This window comes from Cyprinus carpio, chromosome B5 (genome assembly GCF_018340385.1).
Source record: "Cyprinus carpio isolate SPL01 chromosome B5, ASM1834038v1, whole genome shotgun sequence".
NCBI lineage: Eukaryota > Metazoa > Chordata > Actinopteri > Cypriniformes > Cyprinidae > Cyprinus > Cyprinus carpio.
Window position 1 is genome coordinate 11,721,376 of NC_056601.1, and position 12,380 is coordinate 11,733,755.

The window sequence follows — 12,380 nt, forward strand, 5'->3', positions numbered from 1 at the left end:
AATAGCCTGTATTTAAAAAAAAATCTAAATATTTTAAATATCTGCGGCATTTTGAGACATCTTTGGTTGGAGCCTTGGACATTTTTTTAAAGGCAATTTTCGCCATATTTTATTTCGATCTTAACTATTTTTATTACTCTACTAGTTTCAAACTAAAAAACGATTTTACTAGTTTACTAGTTTAAACAGAACGTTCGAAAATCGAATTATGTGCCATAACCAGACAACCATGATCCAACCAGACAACCCCTCATAATCTTGTGATTTTGCACTTTACCTTGTATTTTAAATGAAATAGGCCTAAATAAATCTATATTGTCATACCACGTGTTAAGATACGAGAGAGAGAGAGAGAGAGAGAGAGAGAGAGAGAGAGAGAGAGAGAGAGAGAGAGAGAGAGAGAGATGCCCCTTGATTAGCTGCTCTGTGTCTTATTGCTCAAAGTGTCCCGCTCCTGTCCGGTACTGTCCAAGGGACACGCGCCTTAACCAACGCCAAAACTCTGACATAGTCTAACACTTGTGTGTTTAATAGGCTATTTACTTTTACGATTACCTCACATTAAAAGAGTACGCTTATCTTTGATATTCAGAGGGATATTAATGATCTAAACTTGGGCAAGAGTGTAAGCTTGTTCAAGACACTGAGAAGCGAGAAAGAATCCACAGGTGTTTGAAGAGCCGCGAGACTGAAGGAGCACCGCACGCGCCAGACGCGAGTACAGACACGCGGCATCAGCAGCAGAGCGCGACCCCCTACAAGTAAAAAAAGCGTCAAAGAGAAAATCGGAGTGAGAGAGAGGGGAGAGAGAGGGAGGGAGAGAGAGAGCAATAGAGAGAGTGTGCGAGAGACTCGGCCGTCCCAAGAATGATGTCCTACATAAAGCAGCCCCATTATGCTGTGAACGGGTTAACACTGTCCGCCTCGGGAATGGACCTGCTCCACTCCGCCGTCGGCTACCCAGGTCAGTTCACTCTTATTAATAATTTATAAGATGTTTGTGTCAAACATTTAATTAATTTTGGTGGTCAGTGAACTTCAAAAAGAGAGGGGAAAAGCCCAACTGAAAGGTATCACCGTCTTTCCTGTTTTATTTTAGTTGCCCTTTTTTCTTACAATTTAAGCTACGTAAAGTGATATAACCCGTTAATATCCACATTGCTCACGTAGGAACAAACGTAGGCTACCACCCACATTGTAGCAAAAGTAACTTTATAAAGTCGACGTCAAATGTATATTTGAAATTTATCTTGAAAATTGGGTTCTTTGTAAAACGTTAAAGAGCTTTTTGTTTTTGTGTTTTTTTTTCGTAGTCAAAATTTTATATAACCAGTTACTTTATAGCCAATTATGAACGGTTTAAATCCAGCCTTAAAATTCACGCGTTTGGTTCCCTGTTGTTGCAAATAATTTAATGATCATACTCGAAATGAGTGGAGAATAAAAATAAAGCTGAATGGATTTAGAATGTAAATATTAGTAAAGCACTAATTGAAAAAATGTGAAATGCTAAAAACTATTTTTAAATGCTTGTCGTTAGAGATGGACGTTAGTCAAAATACATCTATCTATCTATCTATCTATCTATCTATCTATCTATCTATCTATCTATCTATCTATCTATCTATCTATCTATCTATCTATCTATCTGTCTGTCTTTCTGTCTATCTATCTATCTATCTATCTATCTGTCTATCTGTCTGTCTATCTATCTATCTATCTATCTATCTATCTATCTATCTATCTATCTATCTATCTGTCTATCTGTCTGTCTGTCTGTCTATCTATTTATCTATCTATTACTGTTGTATGATGACAACGGATAGTCCAAGTCCCTCCCTCTTTCACTCACCAACATCAACCTTTTATAAGCTCACATTAAACAATTAAAATTGATACCATCTACATTGATTGATTTTTTCTACTGAAAAACCTAAAGCTGTTTTACTTACTGTGTAATGTTTTTACAAACAGCCACTCCAAGGAAGCAGCGTCGGGAGCGCACTACTTTTACACGGACCCAGCTGGACATTTTGGAAGCCCTTTTCACCAAAACACGCTACCCAGACATATTCATGAGAGAAGAGGTGGCTCTGAAAATCAACCTTCCCGAGTCCAGAGTTCAGGTGAGACTATCTACCTCAAACTGAGACAAACATCTCTCTGACACCTGTCAGACTGCTTGACTTCTTTCTAAACAAACCTGGCCTGATGCCTGTTGTAGCAGATAATTGACTTCAAGTAAAATAAAATACATTTATCCCGGCATCTAACACTCACTTGATATAATGCAAGTTAACCATACATCTGCAGCTAAATCTGTACAGTGTGTGCATTTGAAGTTGAATCTATTCTAAATTCTAAAGTTGAGCATAACTACAAATCTGACAGTCTGTGTTTGTGAGGCCCATTAATGTTGCAGGCCTAAATATCTAGCATGAGATTTGTGCAGTATATAAAAGAAACAAATCCAGTTTGACCCTAAGCGGAATGAGACAAACTTTTATTTCCACCTTTAACCCCACTCTGATTTCCCTCAGGTTTGGTTTAAGAACCGTCGTGCTAAATGCCGCCAACAGCAACAGCAGACCAGCGGTCAGCCCAAGCCCCGTCCGCCTAAAAAGAAGTCCTCTCCACCCCTTGAGCTGACCTCTGACCCTGGCGCCAGCTCGTCAGTGGCGGCTGCCCCCGCCCCAGCCGTGCCCCCTAATGCCAGCACAGGCACAGCACCAGTTTCTGTGTGGAGTCCCACCTCTCTATCCCCCCTTCCTGACCCGTTGTGTGGCTCCGGCACACCCTGCGTGCAGCGCCCTGCTCCCTATCCTATGAGCTATGGTCAGCCCTCCACCTATAGCCAGGGCTACAGCTCCTCTCCTTACTTCAGTGGATTGGATTGCAGCCCATACCTTTCTCCCATGACCAGCCAGCTGTCCACAAGCGGGGGCGCCCTCTCTCCCCTCACTGTGCCCTCCATGGGCGGCTCGCTCAGCCAGTCACCCTCCCTCTCCTCCCAAGGATACAGCACCTCCTCGCTGGGTTTCAGTTCCGTAGACTGCCTGGACTACAAGGACCAGCAGGCCTGGAAGCTCAACTTCAGCACCGTTGACTGCCTCGACCATAAATTCCAGGTGCTGTAGAAGAGAAAGTGCACAAGTGAAGAAAAAGAACAGGAGGGAAGACGGGTGAAGAGTAAATGAAACAAAACTGTTGCTTGAAATGCCGGAGACATTAAGATGATGAACAGGACTGAATCAGCAGGATTCATGTGATCTCAAAGGTGAAAAGGGGTGCCCATTTTGAAACGGGTGAAGACTGTTCCTCTGTAATCCAGACCTGCTCTGTGATTGGCAGAGGCTGATGGGACTTCTCAAGTATACTGATCAGTCATCATTATTAACCATTTACCTCACACACACATATGCAAACACTCACACACAGACACATTAGAACATACTTCCCAACACTTTGAAAGAAATATCACTAAAACCCAGGAACACACATATCACACAAAGACAAGCACGTGTGTTTTTTTTTTTTTACAAAGTGTTGTGGATTATTTCTGGTGTACGTTTCATTCTTATATAGTTTTTGTTATGTGATATATGGAGGAAACTTCTCAGTTTCTCTGCATATATAATTATGGGACAAAGTTCTTTCTACTTTTTTCATAAGTTTGGTTTGGTATGTCTGTACTGGGAGGCTTTAGAAGTTATTGTGTTGTGCTTTTAGCTCGCTGTTATTTATGTATTGTTAAATTATGTTAACTTATAACAAATAATGTTGTTTTCTGTTAGTTTGAGTTAATCGTTACTAATTAAACTTCATTTAATGGCATTGCATGCATGCTGTTGATAAATATTTTCTATTTGGGTGACCTTGTGTTGAAAAAATGTTGTTGTTTCAAACTGTTGTTATATTGCTTTAAACGAATACATTCAGATGGGAGCTACATTAAAGGTTTTATTTTCTTTCTCTTAGTTTATCTACTCAATTAAATGTGGCTTTGTTTCACAAGATTTGTCTAACAAGAGTTGTCTAACTCTGTTTCTCATTGATTATGCAAGACAAAGTACTACTATCATTAATAGAAAAACACAGAACAAAATATTTATTTAACAAAAGGGGAAGGGGGGTGGGGGGTGAATCCCTTAAAACTGAACTTAAATTCAGTTAAATTAAGCTATGACTGTCTCTCATACTGAATAAGCATTCATACATGGTTACAAATTCAGAGGTTACTTTACAAAATGTGAAGTAAAAATATATAAGGACTAAATTAATAATACATTTAAGTACTAAAAATGAAAACACACTATGCATTCATGCATCTAATAGGGACTTTCCTGGTATCAGAAAGGTAACTGGTAATTCAAACTGTAATGAGCTTGATTTTTTAACCAACCAAATTGAAAGCAGATGAAAAGTTCACTACTTTGGGTCTAGAAATATGAAGTGCAAGATTCACATTCTTCCACCATCTTCTCCTTGAGTCACTGTGACACCCTGGGGTTGAATACACAGGTGGTCCACACAGAGGAGGCATCTGGGGGTCCAGAAGGTTGTTGTGATGGTGTTGTCTGGTAATCGTGTTGCTGTGATGATGTGGTGTGGCTGGCTCCACCCATGTAGCCGGGTGTGTGGGGTTATTTTAGCCAATGACCCAGAGAGCACCTCAATCTCCTTACTGTTGACAGAACACTACCCTAAAGCAATTAAACAGGATTACTGACGCTCCCTCTCTCTCTTTCCCTCCTCCGCACCTCTCCGTGCATCTCCTTCTGTTGATTCCAGTTCCCTCTCTGTCTGCTATGACTATTTCTATGGCAATTCCACCATTCTTTCCTCATCTGTCTCAGTATATAGGTCCCACACTCAGTATTAGAGTTGCAGTCATTTAATAACATGTCTAAAAAATGTATGAATGTCTTGGCATTAGCTAATACAACAAAATGTCAAATTAAATGGCTTTCAAAATCAGTATAGCACAAAGACATTAGTTAGTTAGGTTTCATGATATTTTCACATTTTCACAGCAGACAAAATTAAAACAAAATCATTTGGACATTTTCTGGTTGCCAAAATTTAGTGCAAAATACCTATAGTTAATGTGATCAACTACACATGTGAACTTCCAACATCCACAAAAAATTACTTAAGATGCTTAAAACTAAAGCCGGCTAGTAAAAGTAAAAAAATGAGAAACAATATGCACTGATGGCCCTATAAACATGTAGCCTATATAATACAGTGGCCCCCTGAAGACCAACAATTTCAGTGTCACTGCATCAGGTACAAAATACCAAACCAAGTGGTTTATTTAAAAAGAAATTAAACTAAACCTTTTTTTTCTGTGCTCTCACTCCCTCTTTTTTCTTTATGTGCATCTCACATGAATATACCTGTTTGAAGACAGTGAAAGATGTGGAGTTCAGTAACTCTAAACATACCCAGAGGCCTTTCTCTCTCTCCTCTGTGCCATCTTTCATGCCCTCTCTCACTTGTTCTCTCTCTGTCCACCCCTCCACCCATCCCGAGTGCTTCATAATCCCACTCTGACCTGAATAAAACCACATGTACTGTTTCCAGGACAAAGGGTGTGTGCAAATGTTTATGTATAGGTCACAAGTGAACTTTTTAATTTTTTTCTAAATCTGAATAATTTATCATGTGGCATTGTTTTATTTCATATAAACATTTATGTGTGTGTATAACATGTTTTAAAAAACAGTAAGTAAAAATTGTACAGTATAGCTGCATCTGTGTATCTATATACTGTATGTATAGCCTATGTGTATGCATCTATCTATCTATCTATCTATCTATCTATCTATCTATCTATCTATCTATCTATGTCTGTATAGCTTTCCTCATTCAACTCTCTTTTCCTCTCACCCTTCCTGTTTCTCCAGATATTAATCTCTCTCTCTGTGACAGATTGTCTGTAGTTTATGCAAGAAGACAAAAGGAGAAGCTGCTGAGCCTTCAAATCTAACAAATCACACACAACACACTTATGAGCACGCACACACATAACCCACAAACCCGCACGTGGATGCATATGATACCAAACAAATACATTACTTTACCATATTACAGACTCTCTCACACACATAGACCTCAAACTATGCATCTGTAAATACATTTAATACAGGTTTTGTATGTTAATGTACTTACAGGTTAAATTACAAGTGCTTTAAAAAATACACACACACACACACACATGGCGATGAGTGACTAGTTAAAAAGGAAGCAAAAACAAAGAAGACAAACACATAAGCTCAGTTGTCGAACAGTGAGGTGTTACATATAAATGAAGTTTTTCGACTCTTTTCGAAGGAGTGCACCTGTTAGTATATCGCTGGAATGAAACAGCTCCCTCTGCTGGACGTTCTAACGGTGACAACATCACAGAAAACAGTGGAGGGACGTCTACATCGTGAACGTAGGTTCACATCGTGATCAAGCCTATGATTTATACCAGTAAACACCTTGTTATTTATGGATCACTATCACTGACATTTTTTCTGTGTTTTAGTTGCTGTGAAAGTCAAATGTGTACATTTAATATATGAGTGAAGATACAGCTGTATGTGCAAGTTGCTCTCTTTCTGTAAATTTTTTTTTTTTTCTGAATTTTCATTGATGTTATTTATTTTTTATTATTTATAGTCCCTCGGGCATGCCTGTACAAATAGTTCGATAGCTTACAAACGTTTTTTTATGTTACCTTTCTGCATCCTCATGATGAGGACGTGCAACCTCTCACTGTGTCTTTACTATGCTATGATGAGTTTTAATTAGGGTTGGAGCTGAACTCTGCAGGGCTGTGACTCTCCAGGCCCGGAGTTCGCCACCCCTGCACTAGATCATAGGACTAGGCCATGATGAATTTGGGTGTGTTTATAAATGACACTGAAAAGTCAATTTGTGTAACATCTATTTATTACCACCAGAATATGAGAAATTTGGAAAATACAAAGATCAGCTGATTTAAATTTCCGAATAAGAAAAAAAAAAGAAGCACAAACATGAGGTTACATTGTGTATCACGAACAGAGGGAAGGAGCAAAGTTCTACCCAAACAAAGTGAAAGACTCAGTACTAGAGTATTAAACATAAAGAATATTTTTTTGCTACACTCTGTGACTCTAATGCCGATCTTTAATTTGACAAAACTGGAATTGGAAGAGTGGAAAACGAGAGACAGAAAAAGAGAGAAAGACAAAGAAAAGAAAGGAGAGCAGGATGTTAGTCGAACAGTGAGGTTGAATAAGAGGCTGGTCTAGAGCACCCCCCTGTGGCTGCCTGAAGTTATAACAGGAGGAGCAGGATCGGCTTTCACTACAATATGAAAAAGGAAAAATAAAACGAATTCAAACTGATTCTCTAATTATTCATTCTTTTTTCTCTCTAAAGAACAATTAATGTATGCATTGTTAAAAAAAAAAAAAAGACACCATATCGACAATAATAGCAATCATCAATATTACAAGTAACAACTTTTTAACCAATAGATGCTGGTTTGCAGTTGAATACGATTCTGCTTTGCTGATCACATCACCCACAGACACTCACACAGAAAAGAAGTCCGACCCCACACTCACCTCCACTATGAAGGGCCAAGTAAGGATTCGAGCAGGACATGTAAGAACTGGATGGATCGAGGGGGGCAGAAAGGGGAGGGAAAACGAGGTAAGATTAAAAACATATGTGAGTTGGGGGATTGGCGAGGACAGGTTTTTCAATAAGGTGAACTGAGGCAGTTTTAGTAGCACCCTGCTGTGGAAGTTTCCGCTCCCCTTAAGCAGACTGACCCCAGACACCACCCTGTTTTTCTCTCTGGACAGTGAAGTAAGTGTGAGCGCAGGGCGAGACTTCTTCTCTTTACATGCATGTTGAATGTGTGGCCCTAAAGCAGGCAGGGCTGGACCTCGTTTACTCTCCAAATGTGAATGTGTGAGTTTGTGTATGTATGCATGTGTGTGTGTGTGTGCATGCATGTGTGTGTGTGTGATCAGCAGCACCTGTTACATGCACATATAGGTACCCTACGCGTCATTTAGACAGCACTAGCAGACTGAGACACAGTTACTCCCCATCACTGATACTCTAAACTCTACCAAGAAAAGGAGGAGGAGAACAAGTGGAGAGACAGAAAGAAATAAAGAGGGCAATAGAAAGAAGGGGTGAGTTTAAGCGCGCTCTCCGCGGATGCGGCGTGCCAGCTGGATGTCTTTGGGCATGATGGTGACACGCTTGGCATGGATGGCACACAGGTTAGTGTCTTCAAACAGACCGACCAGGTATGCCTCGCTGGCCTCCTGCAAGAATACACACAAAAATCAGTCAGTTAACTGGGCAAAATCTATGAAATCAAAATCCAAATCTTCAAACAGGAATGTTTGCAAAAGTTCAACATTTAAGTTATACAAAAAAAAAAAAAAAAAAAAATATTATATAATATTTTGAATTAGGTTTTATTTCTGGCTTTCATTTAAATTTTAAAGTTGTAATTTAAGTCTTTTTTTTTTAATATATGTTTATATAGTTTTTTACTAAATATTAGTTTGAGTATATATCAATTAGTTTATTATAAATAAAGCTTATCAAATCAAAATCAAACTTTAATTAGTGTTGATTATATTTCCACGAATGAAAATGTGTTTTATGGTTTTAGTTTTAGTTAGCTATAATAACCCCGATACGTACCTGCAGTGCTCCAATGGCGGCGCTCTGGAAACGCAGATCAGTTTTGAAGTCCTGGGCAATCTCTCGAACCAGACGCTGGAATGGCAGCTTACGGATCAGCAGCTCAGTGGACTTCTGATACCGACGAATCTCACGCAAAGCCACAGTACCGGGCCTGCAGACAAGAAAGATGCTTAATGCAGGGGTCCTCGCTACTCTTTCTTTGCTGTGTACAATTACAAGTCTACTGAGTATCACCTGTAGCGGTGAGGTTTCTTGACTCCTCCAGTCGAGGGAGCGCTCTTGCGGGCAGCTTTGGTAGCCAGCTGCTTACGAGGAGCTTTTCCTCCGGTGGACTTACGAGCAGTCTGCTTAGTACGGGCCATTGTTAGTCAATATCACCTGAGAGAAAAGAAAACACTGAGTATTTTAGAACACAGTTAAGTCATGGTCAGATTATGACATACAAGGCAGGAATGCAAAACAACTCTAGGATTAAGTTAACATGTATAATAGTGCTTTCTCCTAGCTGTGTAATATGAAGCACGGAGTCTTGTGCACAGGCTGACTAAGATATAAAAGTGAGTAAATCTCTACTATAAATAGCGTCTCTAGCTTTACACTTGTTTTGGTATTTGACTCCCTGCCCCATATGTGCTATTTCAGGCCACTTCCTCCAGCACGTCACATTAAACCCAATAAATAAAAGTAACCACTCAGCTTGGACTAAGACAGCCTCTCAACCAATCACAGACGACTATAAAACAACAATAAAGCAGTGGCCAGTAGAGTTTGAAGAGCGGAATAAACTAGCCAATCACAGGCCGTTCTGGGGGCAGAGCAGCCTGTCTAAGCCCCGCCCTAAACCGCAAGATTATGGCTGCAATTTGAACGGCAACTGGATAGACTCCGTGCATTGAGGCACAGGGGAGGACGTAAACTTTGAAATAAAATTCAAAATCTAATGCATACAACGCAAAACCGATAACACAATACGGTAGCAGGCATCCTTGGGTAACTAAATAATCGCTTAGAAGGAAAATCCGCGGCGAATTTACGCCGTTTGACCGAAGTAAACAGAGACATACGAAAGTGGGACGGATTTCAGTGTGTCCTCCGACACGCAAAGGAGAGCTTATTTCTCTCGCGTCTCGCCATCGGCTTTCTCAATTTCAGACGATGGGATTTTAACGTTTTAACGCTTGAAATAAACATTATTCTGCAGGAAAGTTTCACAAAGCTGTTGAAAAGTATTTCAGAGAGGAGACAGTGATGCGTTAGGGCACTTACCTCAGGTGAACGTGTTTTAATTCGCGCGGTGAAATATGTGCTCGGCTTGTCTGGCAGTGTCAGTATTTACTATCTCACACACAATGGGAGCGGGGCGGCCAGAGCCAAAATGGCCGCGATGTCAATCATTTTCTCCCAGAATGCACCTCAATAAAACTGTAAACACAAAATTGGCGTTTTTTTACAATACCAGTTACGTTCCTAATGTCCTTTTACATTACGCATTTCCTTGGCTTAAAGCCAAATGTAACATAATAGATTAATATTAAGTATTAGAAGTACCGTGTTTCATATGGCGTTTTACTGCAATCCCTTTGTTTTTCTGTTTGTTTCATGGAGGTCATTAGGTTTAGAGGAGACAGGGTAATGGGTTCATCCACTGCTGGTTATATAATAACAATGATGTTAATTTATTTTATTATTATTACGATCTTAAACATTTTTCTGTTAATTTGTCAGTTTACTTCTTTACTAAAAATAGCTTTTATTTAACAATGAACCCCTGAAGTTATTTTAAGTTCATATACTATTATTTTATACAGATACAGAGTTGTTTTGTGGCCCTAATGACATTATCTGGTTTTCATGTATCTGAGTGTTGGCAATAGATGATCCGAGATCAGTCATACAATGTTTTACTTATTTCAGACTGACATTCAAAACCACCCTCCAGCCATTCAGGAACTCTATCTTAACCAACGACTGCATTCCTCTCCCTCACGCTTGCTATCTTTAAGGCTTCAGTGACATTTCAGGAAGGATGTGCCATTTTCTATGTACCAAAATTTAGTTTATTTTTATATGCCTCGTAGTAGTTGCATTTTGTGTAGAAACACTCAGCATGCAGTTCTGCATTTAGACTACAAAATCTGGCAGGACTGTAATATGATGTAGATTGTTGAGTGATTGTCTCAAGAGTCCTGAAAGATTTTAGTTAAGGATCTGAGCATAAAAGTGCTTTGCAGTCTTTAATGTGACACTCTCTAATTCATGTATAAATTGGGTTATGCACCAGATGCATTTAAAGATTAACAATGGTTGCTCAGTAGAAGCAAAATGGTCTTTTATTTATTTAACTTGGCGTATATATATATATTTCTGTGTGCGTGTGTGTGTGTGTGTGTATATATATATATATATATATATATATATATATATTACACAGAAATATATATATATACACACACACACACACATACAGGTGCATATCAAAAAAAAATTTTTTTGGTAACATTTCAAAAAGTTAAACTTTCATATATTCTAGATTCATGACATGTAAAGTAAAGCGTTTCAAAAGTTTTTTTTTTTTTTTTTTTTTGCTTTAATTTTGATGATTACAGCTTATAACTCATGAAAGTCAAAAATCCAGTATCTCAAAATATTAGAATATTTACCTAGTTTACATTCTAGAATCATACATAAACACTATTACCATATGTGCAGATGTCCAACTCTTATAGTTTTAATTACAACTTGAGATGCCCTCAATGAAGCTTCATGTACAAGGGAAATACAAATAGTAATAATACTACTAATTCAGCAGTTTTATTGCAAAACTTTTTTGTTCCACTTGCTTGTATGCTTCTCATGAGAATGTAAGGCTCATTCAATGCTTCATCTTGGTACCAGCTGCAGTGCTTTTTACAAACAACAGAGAGCACTGTCCTCCTGATCAAATCAAGCAGACCATCTGATAAGGTAAAGAGGTGGTGGAGAAACGCTAATGGATCCATTCATTAAAACTGCTGTGCTGTTGGAAGAGTCAGCTACATCACTGTTTAATTTCTAAAATGTCTCTGAAAAAGCAGCCTTCTCTGTGTCCGATGGACATATTTTTCATATTAGCATATATTGTATTGTTTCCTCTTTTCCTAAACAGATGTTTATGAGTTTTAAAGGGGTCATATGATGCAATTTCAAATTTTCCTTTCTCCTTGGAGTGTTACAAGCTCTTGGTTCATAAAGAAGATCTATAAAGTTGCAAAGACTAAAGTCTCAAATCCAAAGAGATATTCTTTATAAAAGTTAAGACTTGTCCACGCCCCCCAAAACACCTAATTTAAATACGCCCTCACGTGTCTACTCACTGTGTGGGAAGATTTGCATAACACCGCCCAAATGTTCACGCAAAGAAAGAAGGTGTAACTTTTTATTCTCGCTGTAGTAGCCTATTGTTGTTGCCACCACCACCATGTTATAAAGACACTGTGTGTTTCATTGTGAAAGTCTTCCAAAAGAGGACGATATCTGCTTCGTCATGCCTGGATCTGAGCCTTGCTGGTCGCTGAGGAAATACATCAGCATCGCTCTGTGAATCGCCGGATCGGCTTTCACTGTGGACAAAGCGGAGTCCAGCCCGGGGTCATCACATGTGGTTGCCGCAAGCCTGCCGGCCATTCCTT

The 12,380-nt window shown here is 39.0% G+C and overlaps 2 protein-coding genes across 2 annotated transcripts; one reads left to right on the forward strand and one right to left on the reverse strand.

Moving 5' to 3' along the window:
• The first annotated feature begins 402 nt into the window (after positions 1–402).
• On the forward strand, positions 403–3,514 carry crx (cone-rod homeobox). Its single transcript, XM_042724322.1, has 3 exons — positions 403–964; positions 1,975–2,126; positions 2,541–3,514. The coding sequence occupies exons 1-3, from the start codon at positions 868–870 to the stop codon at positions 3,135–3,137; spliced, it is 846 nt and encodes a 281-aa protein (XP_042580256.1). The 5' UTR covers positions 403–867; the 3' UTR covers positions 3,138–3,514.
• Positions 3,515–6,924: 3,410 nt separating this feature from the next.
• LOC109090331 (histone H3.3A) lies at positions 6,925–10,132 on the reverse strand. The gene is made up of 4 exons (XM_042724323.1): positions 9,979–10,132; positions 8,947–9,090; positions 8,710–8,863; positions 6,925–8,321 (listed from the first exon to the last, which is right to left on the reverse strand). The coding sequence occupies exons 2-4, from the start codon at positions 9,072–9,074 to the stop codon at positions 8,193–8,195; spliced, it is 411 nt and encodes a 136-aa protein (XP_042580257.1). The 5' UTR covers positions 9,075–9,090; positions 9,979–10,132; the 3' UTR covers positions 6,925–8,192.
• Positions 10,133–12,380: the final 2,248 nt, after the last annotated feature.